General features: G+C 43.1%; 2 protein-coding genes across 2 annotated transcripts; both read right to left on the bottom strand.

Annotated features, from left to right (window-relative positions):
- Window positions 1–585: 585 nt before the first annotated feature.
- Window positions 586–4,053, bottom strand: LOC143127109 (fibrinogen alpha chain-like). Its single transcript, XM_076288414.1, has 5 exons — window positions 4,003–4,053; window positions 3,606–3,722; window positions 2,934–3,117; window positions 2,228–2,373; window positions 586–1,750 (listed from the first exon to the last, which is right to left on the bottom strand). The coding sequence occupies exons 1-5, from the start codon at window positions 4,051–4,053 to the stop codon at window positions 950–952; spliced, it is 1,299 nt and encodes a 432-aa protein (XP_076144529.1). The 3' UTR covers window positions 586–949.
- A 949-nt stretch (window positions 4,054–5,002) lies between these two features.
- Window positions 5,003–7,771, bottom strand: LOC143128140 (uncharacterized). Its single transcript, XM_076289808.1, has 4 exons — window positions 7,514–7,771; window positions 7,065–7,248; window positions 6,542–6,687; window positions 5,003–6,353 (listed from the first exon to the last, which is right to left on the bottom strand). Exons 1-4 carry the CDS (start codon window positions 7,532–7,534, stop codon window positions 5,277–5,279), a joined length of 1,428 nt encoding a protein of 475 aa, XP_076145923.1. The 5' UTR covers window positions 7,535–7,771; the 3' UTR covers window positions 5,003–5,276.
- Window positions 7,772–14,573: the final 6,802 nt, after the last annotated feature.

Raw genomic sequence — 14,573 nt, 5'->3', positions numbered from 1 at the left:
TTTGCTTTGACTTATTTGCTTTGCGATAGCTGGTTTAGTGCAGTACCTTCAGCCAATGTCCTGAGTTTCATAGTAAATTTAGTAAAGTAAATGTAAGTAAATGTAATCAATAATGACAATAACAGGGAACTATTTTCACAAATATGTGACTTTGTTGGGTACATAACTGAAACTAGGTCACAATAGCCACAACCTGCTAAACTAATAAATATCTCTGTAATGTTTGTTTTCATTTATCTATTTAGTCTTTACTTGAATGTATTTATTTTCCTTCTTTATTACCTGGGAATTTAAGAGTTATGTGTCATATAGGAATTCTATTATGTATCCATGATAAATGCTCTTACAGAAATCAGCCCACAACTCAATAAATGGACAACTCAGTTGTCAGTGCACTAGTGGCAAGATCAGCTTTATGTATGAGGGATTTAAAAGAAGTGTGGATAAGGTGTGTTTTGTGTAAACTGCTCACATTATTAGAATATGAATGACATCTTCATTTGTCCACAAAACTTTACAAAGATACACATCACAAACTAAAGTGAACATTATCTTTATTGATCACATGCTCAAATGGTTCTCACCTATACAATTCTCCTTATAAAACCTGTACAATTCTTATAACAGTCACGGAAGCAACACAACTTCAAATGTCTTTTCATAAAGCCTTTTTTTGAGTTTAGAGTTATTTGCCCTACTTTGTATTCAATTTCTCCAATAACAAGTTCTGTTAACACTGTCTTAAGTCTCTAATTAATCATTAAACATTTCCCACTTCACAATCTTGTATGCAAAACTCACCCTGATCTCGGTATCTGATGCATAGCCTAATCTTTTCATTCAACTGTTATGTGACTGTAGTGCAACTCTGTAAAGGTTTGTCTGGATGATATCTGTTCACTCGCTAATGCTGAACTGCTTCAACCAACGTCAGGCAGCACTTTACACATTACTCTACATCTGTGGGGATTTTCTCCATTTCCCCAGCGGACTGTGTTCCTGGCCTTCCGCTCCGGGCGAAGATGTCCGGTAGGTCGTCATCTACATCGCCACGGCCAAATGCCCCAAAATCATCCCCAACGGCGGAGCCTTTGGTGCCGCTCAGCAGGGTCTTGGTGGAGCTCATGGTCTTAGTGGACCCCATAGTTTTGGTGGAGCCTGCACTGCCAAAGCCACCGGCCATCTTAAAGGGATCACCGGTAAATGACTCGCCAAAGCCTCCCTGGGTGAGGGAGGTCATGGAGCGGTCACCCCCTGCCATGGCATCGCAACCTTCCCCGGATAACACCTCCTCGAACTTCTCCACAGGCCCGTCCTTGGTGTGCGTTGTGACTTTGCGCACGGTGCGGGTGCACTTCAAGGTGGTGGTGCTGGTGGTTACCCGAGACGTGGACGACGCGGACGATGAGGAATCCGTACCTGGGATCTTACTGACGGTAGCCGGTGCATCGGCGGTGGCCCCCTCGGCCTGCAGCGTCAACTTGGCCTGGCCGACATCCGCGAAGTACTGCTTCTGCTTCTCCGCCTCGCTGCCCAGTCCAGACTTGTAGATGGACGGCACGGTCACCTCCTTCATTGGGCGGCTCTTCATCACCCGCAGGGAGCCCACTGACTCCACACTGTTGACCCGGATGGACTCCAGCTGGTCCAGCTGCTTGTCAATAGCCACGTAGCTCTCCCGGTCCGCAGTGAACTTGGCGTACTCAGCACATGAGCCCTTGCAGCTGCGCAGCTTCATGTCGATGTCCACCTGTTAAGAATGGACAAATAGGTAGAAACATAGACACAAACAAAACCAAACCACTAGACAACCCCAAGAGATTTGAACATTTAAACAACTGAATTTCTAAGTATAATTATAAATATATATGCTCTTTTAATCCCGTGAGGGAAATTTGGTCTCTGCATTTATCCCAATCCGTGAATTAGTGAAACACACTCAGCACACAGTGAACACACAGTGAGGTGAAACACACACTAATCCCGACACAGTGAGCTGCCTGCTACAGCGGTGCTCGGGGAGCAGTGAGGGGTTAGGTGCCTTGCTCAAGGGCACTTCAGCCATTCCTAGAGGTCGGGGTTTGAGCCGGCAACCCTCCAGTTACAAGTACCAGTAGGCCACGGCTGCCCCCTCAAGGCCACAGCTGCCTCCTTCTGCTAACCTAACAATGTAAACACTGATTTGCTCTACTATTTCAATTAACTTGGACAATGGTGACCAACTTACCTCCAGCCTCTGCATCTCTATGACCTGTTCCCTGACCCGCGTCTTGAGGGCCTCCAGAATGTTCAGCTGGCGTTCAATCTTAATCTTCACCTCCACAATCCTCTGCCTCAAGGACTCCGCCAGTGACATGTACTTGTTGTCATCGCCTTGGAGGAGCAAAAATAGCCCAAAAATCAGCTTTTGTCTGAGTTCTCAAGCTCCCATATGGCTCCCATAATGTCAGAGCCACTGTGTGCTCTACAGTATGTGTGAGAGAGGTGCCTCAAATGCACTGGGCTACAGCTTCTATCTGCCAATGCATGTAATGACAGCCTGACTTTGGTGTGTGCTATGAAGTGTGTCAGTGTTATAGTGGACTGTGTAACACTTACTCCTGTGTCTGCCCCTTCCATCACTTTATCTCAGTGTCCACCCTACTGCTGCAATGACCCTGGACTGATCATGTGACTGGTCATCTTTTAAAAACACTACTTTCTCTTATCCAGGTGAAGTGCACTTTCTGTCAGTGTGTTCCAGGCCTAGATCCCATCTATTTGATTTGCTCATGGGTGTAGCAATCAGCCAATATGTTCTATCAGTTAAGGCTGGTGATGAAGCAAATGTGACTGCTATTCAATTTGGTTGTGAAAGTCAGACAATTTATGTCTGTGTGTGTGTGTATGTGTGTGCATGTGTGTGTGCTTGTGTGCGTGTGTTCTAATCTTACCTGAGCTGGTGGTGAGGCGATCACGAAGGTAGTCATATGTCTGCTTGGATGACTGATCGGTGGAGCGGTACTTCTGACGATTATCATCAAGGAGTTGGCGAATCTTGTTGATCCTGTTCAGCAGATCGTGGTCAGTTTTGTCCAGGAGGCCTTGGATCCGGCACCCAGATGGACATTTGGGACCCTGGGTGATAGAAAAACAGACTCAGATTGGCATTTACAGTTTTGAATCTTCCACATCGCTATATAGAATTGCATTTTCATATCAATATTGTGCCAATTTCAGTAATTTCATGCCACTACAATGATAGCACTACAGTGATATGGAATAAAATGTTTGACACCACGTATAGATTGAATAAAGGAAATAAACAATAGTGGCCAATTTACTGTACTTATGACCACTGACACACCAGAGTATTTTAAATGAAACAGTACAGTGATAGTCCTAACTAAAGACATGTATACTGAATCTGTACAGCATGTTATACTGTGTGTCCTGTAATAGGTCTTATGTCATGTGTTAAATGTCCTAACACCAAGGACCATGATGGAAATAAGTGTTAACACTTTAACATGTTAGCCTTTGGATTATGTTGTCTGTCAAATCCAAATCAAATCAAATCAAATCCAAAAATTCAGGATATGAACAAGATTGGATAGAATGCCTACCCAATCATCATCTGTGCAGAATGGCCAGGTCTTCTCTGTGGCACACTTGTCAGCCTTGTAGCCGTGCTCAACCGGACGAGCTCCTCGGGGATCTACGATTGATGCAAAGTCGGCAGCCTGGAAGAGAAAGAGTGGTGGAGAAGAGGACGATATCTGATTCTGTTCAATATGTGCTCTTACATGTATATGTGCTGTATATTTACTAAAACACAGTTCATTCCCTTAAGCCTTCAGACAAGCTAACTATACTGTGACTGACATTCAAGGATTAAATTATTGTCAGTCATCAGGGCGATAACTAGACCACCTGAATGTGGATCTGTCAAGAGACCAATTACACCCAGACAGTGTAGTAAGGGATAACATGTGGGATAAATGGGTGCAAATAAGCACTTACCCAAGCTGTCGCTAGTAGCATGCACAAGCTGAGGACTTGTTGGAGCTTCATCTTTCCTTCTCTGTTTCTGTGCGTCTGTCTCTCCCCGCAGGTCTATTTCATATCCTCTGAGTGACTTATCCTGATCGAGTCATTGTTTACCTGCTGTGACTGGATATTTGTTGTTGTTATTCATTGACAGGGACGAGGACATAGAAGGAGGTCCTGGTCTATTAGGATACAATCTGTGAGTAGTGGGGATGTGCACTTCTGTGTAACAGATTGGGGGGACAGGGGGTGAGGGGGTAGGGGGGGCATGTACTGCAAACACCTACGCTGATTTCACAATGACTGAAGCGATTGATGGGTCACTGCAGGTACTGAACATGAGCGGCTAGGCTATGGGTATCAGGACTCAGGACAGATGAGTGACTTAGACCAAATAATGACTACATGTTTTTGGAAATTCTTTTACCGTTCAGGATGAAGCATCTTACGAAACAAAAAAAATGGAAATGAAAATAATGTTTAGTTTGACTTTTCAGCATTGAGTGGCCTTATAAAAAACTGAGCTACATTTTGTTTACCTTTTGGTATATTAGAAGATTGCTCGAAATAATATTTGATTGTGTTTGTGATGTTCACATATATTGCCAGAAGACTGTGACATCTTTCTGGTCATCCGTTTTCAATATAGCTCCCAAAAGGAGTTGGTCATAAAAACTCGCAAAGTGTACAATTACACTTAGGCTGCTCATTTAATTACTCATCATAGATCAAACAAAGATGACATCAGCCGACATAGAAGCTCTTAAGACAGTTAGTACTTTTTCTTTCAAATATGTAGCCTTCTAGGGAGACTTCAAAAAGCAATGGTGAGTCATTTTTGTGTTCCCACGCAATGTTCTTGCATTACCCTGCACTATTTGAATTCATTTCAATATTTACAACATTTAAAAGATGAAAATAACATAACTATAGTGAACAACATCATCTTTATTGATCAAATGCACACTTTTAAATGGTGTCCAATTGCAGTAAAACACTCAAAACAGTCAAAGAAGCAAAAACAATGTCTTTTCATAAAACCATAATCATAATCAATGCTATTTGCTCTACCTGTTGTTATTCACCGGCCCAATGACAGATTGTGTTAACATTGTCTTGATATCAATATTGTTATTTGCCAATGTAAATTTTGTCCAAAATAAAAAAAGTCTGTTAAGATGATATTTGTTCACTTTAGTACTGTATTGCTGCAACCAGCATGTTCCTCTATGTCTGTGGAGATTTTCTCAAACTCCCGATCTCTTGCTGCGGGCGAATATGTCAGGCAAGTCATCCGCTGCGTCACCACGGCCGGAGGCCGAACCCGTTTTGGTGCCGCTCAGCAGGCTCTTGGTAGAGCTCATGGTCTTGGATTCCATAGTTTTGGTGGAACCTGCGCTGGCAAACGGGGAAGACATGTCGTCAAACCCACTACCAAACCGCTTGAAGATATCGCCACCAAAGAAAGCATCAGCACCTCCCTGGGTGAAGGAGGTCATTGAACGGTCACCTCCTCCAATGGCATCACAACCTTTCCCGGATAACACCTCCTCCACCTTCTCCACGGGCCCGTCTTTAGTGTGATGGGTGACTTTGCGAACGGTGCGGGTGCATTTCATAGTTTGGGTGGACGTGGACGTGTGGGAGGAAGATGATGCAGAGGAGTCGGGGAATGATGAAGATGATGATGATGATGAGTGGGGGAATGATGATGATGATGATGATGATGATGAGTGGGGGAATGATGATGATGATGATGAGTGGGGGAATGATGATGATGATGATGATGAAGACGAGAAGTGGGAGGAAGATGATGAAGATGAGTGGGGGGATGATGATGATGATGATGAGTGAGGTAATGATGATGATGAGTGGGGGGATGATGATGATGATGATGATGAGTGAGGTAATGATGATGATGATGAGTGGGAGAAAGATGATGATGATGAGTGGGGGGATGATGAAGACGAGGAGTGGGGGTGTGATGATGAAGAGGCCGTAAGTGGTGACGTGCTCCCTCTGTGGGTGGTGCCCCCATCGCCCTGCAGTATGAGCTCAGCCTGGCCGACATCCGCAAAGTACTGCTTCTGCTCCTCTGCCTCGCTGCCCAGTCCAGACTTGTAGATGGACGGCACGGTCACCTCCTTCAGTACACGACTCTTCATCACCCGCAGGGAGCCCACTGACTCCACACTGTTGACCCGGATGGACTCCAGCTGGTCCAGCTGCTTGTCAATAGCCACGTAGCTCTCCCGGTCCGCAGTGAACTTGGCGTACTCAGCACATGAGCCCTTGCAGCTGCGCAGCTTCATGTCGATGTCCACCTGTTAAGAATGGACAAATGCACATCAAGTTCGACTTTGGCTAATCTAACATTGTTAACATAAATTCTTAAATTTTCAACAACTATTAATAATAATAAATAATATATTCTTAAGTACATGCCAAAATGCATAGCAGACTATCTAAACCATGAATTGAGAATCTATCAATGAACAATAGAAGACATTACCTCCAGCCTCTGCATCTCTATGACCTGTTCCCTGACCCGCGTCTTGAGGGCCTCCAGAATGTTCAGCTGGCGTTCGATTTTAATCTTGACCTCCACAATCCTCTTCCTCAAGGACTCCGCCAGTGACATGTACTTGTTGTCATCGCCTTGGAGGAGCGATAAAAGATAAATGTAACAGCTATACAAATTTGAAATCTGGGTGTGAAAGTCACAGTGTGTGTGTGTGTGTATGTGTGTGTGTGTGTGTGTGTGTGTGTGTGCAACGGGGAAAAATGACTCACCGTTGGCCAACATATTAAATATTGTGGCGTAGCAATACTTTTTGGACAAGAATGGCTAGCTTCTTGGTCACCTCTGTACACCCAAAAAATTAACTCACCATTTATTTGAACAATATCATTGCGCTATATCATTGGTATGAAAGAATATATTTATTATTAATTTATCTGAGGTGGCGGAACTTTAACCCCTTTAACCCCTGTGTGTGTGTGTCTGTGTGTGTGTGTGTGTGTTCCAATTTTACCTGAGCTAGTGGTGAGACGATCACGAAGGTAGTCATATGTCTGCTTGGATGACTGGTCGGTGGAGCGGTACTTCTGACGATACTGGTCAAGGAGTTGGCGAATCTTGTCGATCCTGGTCAGAAGATTGTGATCAGTTTTGTCCAGGAGGCCTTGGATCCGGCACCCAGATGGACATTTGGGGCCCTGGGTCATAGAAAAATAAACTCAGATTGGCATTTACAGTAATATTACTTTTTACTAACTACTTAATTTACAATGAATGATAGAATGAATACAGGAAATCTAAATGACAGTGGCCAATTCACTTTTGTAACGTCTGTGACTGTTTAGTTACCCGTATTTTGCGTAACACAGTGATTGATCGAATGTTTATCACTGGAATGTGGAAATGTATAAAAAAATGATAGAGGCTGTGCAACAGTTGAATAATATTTGATTGAGTGCCTACCCAGTCACCATCCGTGCACATTGGCCAGTCCTTCTCTGTTTTACATGTGTCAGACGCTTTGTAGCCATGCTCAACTGGGCGATTTCCACGAACACCTCCTCCAATTTCTTCAAAGTCAGTAGCCTGGAAGAGAATGAGAAAGTTGTCCCATTCTTTTCAATATGTGCTATCAGTAAATTTTACATCCTTCAAATCAGTAAAAACATCCTTCAAATCATTAACACCTTCAGCTAAACAAACTTAATGTGACTGGCATTTATGTTTATGTTCAGCCTGTTTGGCAGACACTTTTGTCCAAAGTGACCTACAGTACAGTATATGAACACTACATCAATTAAAAAAGAATCCTTTAATAGTTAAGCATTTAGAAACTAGATTATTGTGAATCATCAGGACAATAACTTGACAGTTTGAAAATGGACCTATCAAGAGATCAACTGCATGTAGGGATCACTTACCCAAGCTGCCACCAGCAGCATGCACAAGCAGAGGACTTGTTGGAGCTTCATTTTTCCTTCTCTGTTTCTATGCGTCAGATTCTGATCTTCTGTGTCTGCCTGTAGCTCTATTTCATATCCTATGAGTGACTAATCCTGACTGAGTCATTGTTTACCTTTTGTGACCAATCAAACTGTCTAATATTGTTGTCCTGACCTATTTAGGGTACACTCTGTGAACAGTGGGGATGCCAACTTCTGTGTATGGGGGCATGCCAACTTCTGTCAATAGGGGAACGCCAACTTTTGTGGATGGGGGCACGCCAACTCTGTATGCGGGGGTGGACACAGTGTGGACCCACACTTTTATAAAGCAGCAAAACACATACCTTTTTAGCCTAGCCTTCTCTTAACCTTTAACCTTCTCGTCTTTTTACCTTGTTTCTTTTCAGCATTGTATTGTTTTATTGTTTTTCAAGAATGTATTTCTCTATGTATGAATGTGTATGCAAGTGTGTAACATTGTTAACCGTTTTACCAGTATAGTTTTTACAAAAAAAGCATATTTTAGTATCCTCTATCATTTACCTTTTTAATCTTTGATTATAGTATGTTATAGTCATAGCCTATCTGTTTCTTTCTTTGTTTAAAAGGCTACTGCTCTATCATAATCTTTATTTGTCATAAAAGGTGTATGGGTGCCTTACTGATCTGTCAAATTTGCTGTCTCATTATGTACAATACATAATATGTTTAGTTTGCTTGTTTGTTTTTGTGTTGTGCTCTGTGCAGTTGTTAAGCATATTTCAATGCTATAGGCTACTGTGCATGACAGGCACTATACAAATAAAGATAGAATGTTTTCACAATGGCTGGATTGATGCGTCACTATGATCTGAAGCCTGATGTAGGCTTGTAATTAATTAACTCAACTCAAATTAGGACAAAAGTCTTCACAATGTGACTCATGTTTATTTGGGGAGTTTCACAATCAGGGTAAACTATTAATGATTTGAATAATTATTTGCTGAGGGATAACAAAGAGTCATGGAAATATGAAAGAGACTGAAATACATACATATATATTACTGTAGGGTGGTCCTTATCAAGTCCATTTTTTTTTGCAAAATGTTAGTGTCTTAACCTCTTAATCTGTTCTTTTTAACTTCAAAATTAGAAATATGCAAAAATTTTAAAATATATTTAGAGGTAAAAAAAAATATATATATATTTAGAGGTAGCTCAATCATGTGAAAGATTGCCTATGTGCTGTGCGGCGTTATTGTGATATGCAAGTAATATTAAAAGTTGCTGCAAATGAACATTTGCATTTATTTATTGAAATCAGAGCAACACTGACATGGCAACAATGACAATCTCAAAAAAATCATAACGTTTTAGACAATCCCTCATTTCTGATGCTCAGCAGCCAGTGTTGACTTTTTGCAGTCTGGATAGATCCGTCAGTGATCGTCCACCACATGAAGGAGAAACTGCAATTGTTCTTCAGAGTGTGAGATACCATTGCATTCTTGAATCAGAGCCACTCCTCTCTCGGCGTGATCATTGACTATTGATCATTGATCATTGTCCCAGAATTTGGAAATCTCCAAAATTGTAGCAGAAGAAGAGTCCAGAATCTAGCCTGGCGGGCCATCCTATATCATTGAAATGTATAGTCTGGAATCGACCCATTCACCTCGCTTAATCCAAGGGGCGGGCAGAGAATTGTCTTTCAAACTGCCTTGGCATGCAATAGGCCAGCACTACGACCATATCCGTATCCGGTCGGCAAAACGGCAAAAACATCCTTCTTCCAAAGGAATGACTAAAGTGCATTGTGTTGCTCAACTTTCAAAGAAAAGCACAAGTCCAACTCCTCCAAAGTTGACGCCAACACCGATTCAAACAACCGCTCTTCGTTCGCCATAGCCACCTTCCTTGTTGTTCACCGTCGTAGGACTGTCATCATCCTGTTAAGCCCGCCTTAAGACTCTCTAACAAAATAGAGCGTTGTGATTGGATGACGCCCACGGCGTCAGCCAATAGAAATTCCTATGGTTTGATACTAGACGTACAGGCTGAGCAAATTAATTTGCCGCCGCTAGGGTGCGTCTAGATTTCTAGGCTATCCAGAATCCAGAGAATCCAGAAAAATGGTTGCTGCACCGTCTCAGATTTTGCTCAAGGTTTGTCTACCTAATATTTAGGTCCCAAAACTAAGATCTGTAAGATATATTTTTGTTAAATGTCTATGTTTTCATACATTTTTTCACCCTTGCTTTTGTATGTTTACACTCTCATAAATATTGGTGGCCATGTTTGGGCATTAATATCTTGAAAAGTATTATTCTTCCTAGCCTGCCCAAACTTCGTAGGGTGGAAAACAGACATGTTTTCGGTATAATTGGACCATAAGTTTGAATTACAAGCTCATTACTTTTATATAAGGCTCTAGATATGGAAAAAAGTGCAAAATTGGTGATATTGAGGGTCTTGTAAACTATTTTTTTTGCATCCATATCCGTGAATTAGTGATCACACAGCACACAGTGAACACACAGGTGAAGCACACTTGTCGTGTGGGCCCTGTGTGTCTCCCAAATGTTGCATAGAATGTGTTTACATATCTGTTTACCTGTGTGTTTGCTGACCATCGGGGACTATACAGAGGGGGGACAGACACGTGTGATAATTATGAATGTTTTATTGGGGCAATACAGACTGCAAACAAGAACACTGGACATATTGTGTTGTAGAGGGAGGGGGGGATGTACTGTAATGGCCAGTCTTTGGTCTGTGTCTGCCGCTGTTTTGTTTATGTGATCGGTGGCCAGTATGGACGATCGCCGCCCACAGGGTGGATGACATACAGGTGTAGGCACTCGGAAGATTGGGCGGCGGCAATGCAGATTGGTGGAGCTCGTAATGGACTGGGAAATAAAAGGGCTCACCAGTATGTGATTCAGCAGTCTGGGGGAGAGGGAGCGACAAGCGAGGCACGGACGACGGATGACGGATCCAGCCATTAAGACGGTGCCGCTGTTCCTGCGCGGCCCTGCAATCCATGTCACCGATGAAGCTTGCCGGCCGCGTCTAGCAGAGGGAAGAGGCTACGAGAGAGGACTGGAGATCGTATGATCGTTAAGACTATTCTGCGCTCTCAAACCGATCTAAAGGAACGGTGATCCCATGTAAATGCCCGTGTGAATGAAGTTATTGTGATTGTTTGCCACAAAGCGCTCATCGTGGTTGTTTACTCCTCAACAGTGTCAGCAGCAGCGAGTCGAGTGGCGCAGTGCTTCCGGGTTCTCAGGACGGTGACGTCATCACGCCAGGAAAGCGGCGGCGTGCCCACGCCAACCCCATCCCCTGTGAAGGCAAAATAAGAGTCCTCTGGCTGTGCTTCAAGCTAAAGGTCCTGTGCTGCTGGCTTGCTAGTGGATAAAAGACTGTAATTTTCCCTGGCCTATTTAGTGCACAGTGGCTGGGTGAGACTCAGTTTATTTTGATTTTGTGTTTTCTTTTTTTTTTCTCTTTTTTTTTTCGGTCAGGAGGGGCCCTGACCGAACGGACATTTTTACTTGTTGTTTGTGTGTTATGTCTCTGCCTGCATGAATGGGTTCTGGCTTGGGGGGGGTGGGAGGCTAAGTTGCTGGTAATGGTCTGGGGATCCGTAGTGTGCACGTGTGCAAATGGTTGTGTGCCGTGAACAAGATTTGCTGTGGTACTCTGCTTGATATCTTGTCGTGACTAGGGTTCTGAAACCTATGGTAGCTTATGGTGTGGTTCTACTCACTTGTTTCCAAGATCCTAGCTGTGATGTGTGACCAATGCTGACCTATTAACCCTTGCTCGAAACCTGTGTGGGTGGAATGCTTTTGACTTGTATGTAATAAAGATTTGTACATTTTCTTAAACATCTGTGTGTGTGTCCTGGGATTCCGAGCCTGTTCACTGTTCAGGGGTTGTCAGCACTAGGCGACACACTAACCCGGAGCAGTGAGCTGTCTTGCTACAAGGGGGCTCGGGGAGCACTGAGGGGTTAGGTGCCTTGCTCAAGGGCACTTCAGTCGTTCCTACTGGTTGGGGATCGAACCGGCAACCCTCCTAACCAGCCCTAACCAGTAGGCCACGACTGCCCTTGGTTACATTGTATACCTATGGGTTTTCATTCTTGGCCTTGGGGCAAAACGATGATTTTGACTCAATTAATTTATCTATGGTACAACATTGGCAATTTGGTACAACATTGGTACACTAAATGCCCATACACTGAGCAACTTTCACAGATTTTCAAGTGCCTATTAACTACCCCACATACCATTTTAATCCTATGAAAATTACCAAAAACAACACCTCCCCTTGTTTAATCCTCAAAATCTTCAAGCCTATGTAGAGTACCATTAATGAAATGTAGTGGAAAACATATGATTGATACCAAATACAAGAACAAGTTTACTATCCTTAATGTCACACCGTTTGCACTTTCTTCCCAAATCTAGGGCCTTGTAGAAAGTCAATGAGCATGCCGTAAAACTTTTAATGGTTCAGTCATACTGAGAACATGTTTGTCTTCCACCCTACAAAGTTAGGGCTACTTATGGGCTACTTATGAATAATACTTTTCATTATATTAATGCCCAAACATTGCTTATCAAACAATGTGATTTTCAGGCTGTAAAACTTAAGGAATTTTAGGGGCTGGAATATTATAAAGACATTTGAAGGATTTGAACAGAAATATTTTACAGGCTTTAGTTTTGGAACCCATTCTTGATATAGACAAGGTTTGAACTAAATCTGAGACAACCTTATCTGATTTGACACGGAATGACCCAGCTGTGTTTCTGGGCCATCAAGGTGTTGCAAGTGGGCTGCGAGAGGTAGCCTACATTATTTTATCTTTTTTTATTTTACATTTTTGTAATTGAATGCACTCTTAACAGTTTTTTCACCCTTAACATAAAGGGCCCTATTTTGGTGATCAGGAACAGATGGTCAGAGGCGCAAAGTTTATAGACATTAAAGGTGTGGCCAGTCCACATTCACTAATTTAATGGTAGGATCAGCGCATCTCTAGTGTGTGTACCTCTCTCTCGCTCAGAGTGGAGGGAGAGGCTGAGTGTCGATCCAGCATGGATTCTAAACTCTGTGGTGGATAGGATCTACAATTAGGTGTTAACAATACTACTACGCTAGGTCGAAGTACTCCCAAGTGCTATTGCGCCACACATTGTAGTTCTCCGGTTTATTCGCTTGGAAAATCGCCACGTTTCATGTTGCGTGGCCGTAGCATTTCTATCAACTACTCGTGCAACTGAATTTAAGTCGGGAAAACGTGGATGTTTTTCATTACTTCTACGCTTAGTCCCCGTCAAAGCCCGCTAGCATAGCAACATGCTAACACAGTCCAGCCGCGCACCAGAGCGTTTGAGTGCACGTACCGACACGGGAGAGGTATGACTCAACTCGTGAAAGTTAAGGTAAGAACATATATTACTACTGACATTGGGTGGCGTGTTCCTTTAAAATTATGGATGCAAAACAATTTTCTCAAGCTCAACACAGACAAAACCGAAATTCTGCTGATTGGCCCTAAAAGCATCCTCACCAAATCTCCCCATCTCACTCTCAACATTGATGGCTCATCTGTCCACTCCACCCCTGTAGTTAAATACCTTGGCATTCAGCTTGACTCCACCCTTAGCTTTGATCCTCATATCAAATCACTCACTAAGATTGCTTTTTTTCACCTCCGTAACATTGCACGCCTCCGACCCTTCCTTTCTGCTAGTGATGCACAGACTTTGGTTCACTCTTTCATTATGTACCGTTTAGATTACTGCAACTCACTTTTCCTTGGTCTCCCCACTAAAACCCTTCAAAGACTACAATATATTCAAAACTCTGCAGCTAGGCTCCTCACCCATACCAGACGATCAGCACACATCACCCCCATTCTCCATCAACTCCATTGGCTACCAGTTCCGTCCCGGATCAAATACAAAGTACTACTACTCACCTTCAAAGCCCTCCACAACCTTGCTCCCCCCTACATCTGCGACCTCCTGACCCCTTACACTCCTTCCCGCTCACTCAGATCCTCTGACCGAAACCTCTTGGCTATCCCCCGCTCCAGACTCTCCACCCTGGGTGGCAGGTCCTTCAGTGCTTTGGCCCCCAAACTCTGGAATTCCCTCCCCCAACCCCTTTGTGCCTGTCCTTCTCTTCCTTTCTTCAAAGCACATCTCAAGACCTCTGTTTAATGATCACTTCTCCTCCACACCCAACACATAGTTCCTACAGATAACTTGTCTTTGTTGTATTGTTTTGTTTGTTTGTTATTGTATTTCCCTGCCTTTGTCTCTGTTGTATTGTTTGTTTGTTTGTTATTGTGTTTCCCTGCCTTCCTACTATGTAAAGCGACCTTGGGTTTGAGAAAGGCGCTATATAAAATAAACGTATTATTATTATTATATTATTATTGTAATGGCCATAGCCTATAGCCTACATGCTATTCCTTTTTCAGGATGTACCCATATCTGCATGATGTGAATGCATATGGCTTATGTCAGGCTTTCCAGTCAGGCTTTATATCAATATTTGTGTCTCGTTATTTG

The sequence above is a fragment of the Alosa pseudoharengus genome, unplaced genomic scaffold, assembly GCF_046254945.1.
Source record: "Alosa pseudoharengus isolate Yale_2024_CS ecotype anadromous, Long Island Sound unplaced genomic scaffold, YU_APseudo_1.1 YU_APseudo_1.1_scf_17, whole genome shotgun sequence".
Taxonomy (NCBI): Eukaryota; Metazoa; Chordata; class Actinopteri; order Clupeiformes; family Clupeidae; genus Alosa; species Alosa pseudoharengus.
Note: the sequence above shows the minus strand (reverse complement) of the source record. Positions and strands in the feature narration are given on the sequence as shown.

Excerpts from the sequence above, each read along its gene's own strand:
- LOC143127109 (XM_076288414.1), bottom strand. The coding sequence starts at position 4,053 with ATGAAGCTCCAACAAGTCCTCAGCTTGTGCATGCTACTAGCGACAGCT. Across the intron at positions 3,723-4,002 it reads TGCTACTAGCGACAGCTTGG|GCTGCCGACTTTGCATCAAT; the intron begins GTAAGTGCTTAT and ends TTTCTCTTCCAG. Across the intron at positions 2,374-2,933 it reads TCGCCTCACCACCAGCTCAG|GCGATGACAACAAGTACATG; the intron begins GTAAGATTAGAA and ends TGCTCCTCCAAG.
- LOC143128140 (XM_076289808.1), bottom strand. The coding sequence starts at position 7,534 with ATGTGCACGGATGGTGACTGG. Across the intron at positions 6,688-7,064 it reads TCGTCTCACCACTAGCTCAG|GCGATGACAACAAGTACATG; the intron begins GTAAAATTGGAA and ends CGCTCCTCCAAG. Across the intron at positions 6,354-6,541 it reads TAGAGATGCAGAGGCTGGAG|GTGGACATCGACATGAAGCT; the intron begins GTAATGTCTTCT and ends CATTCTTAACAG.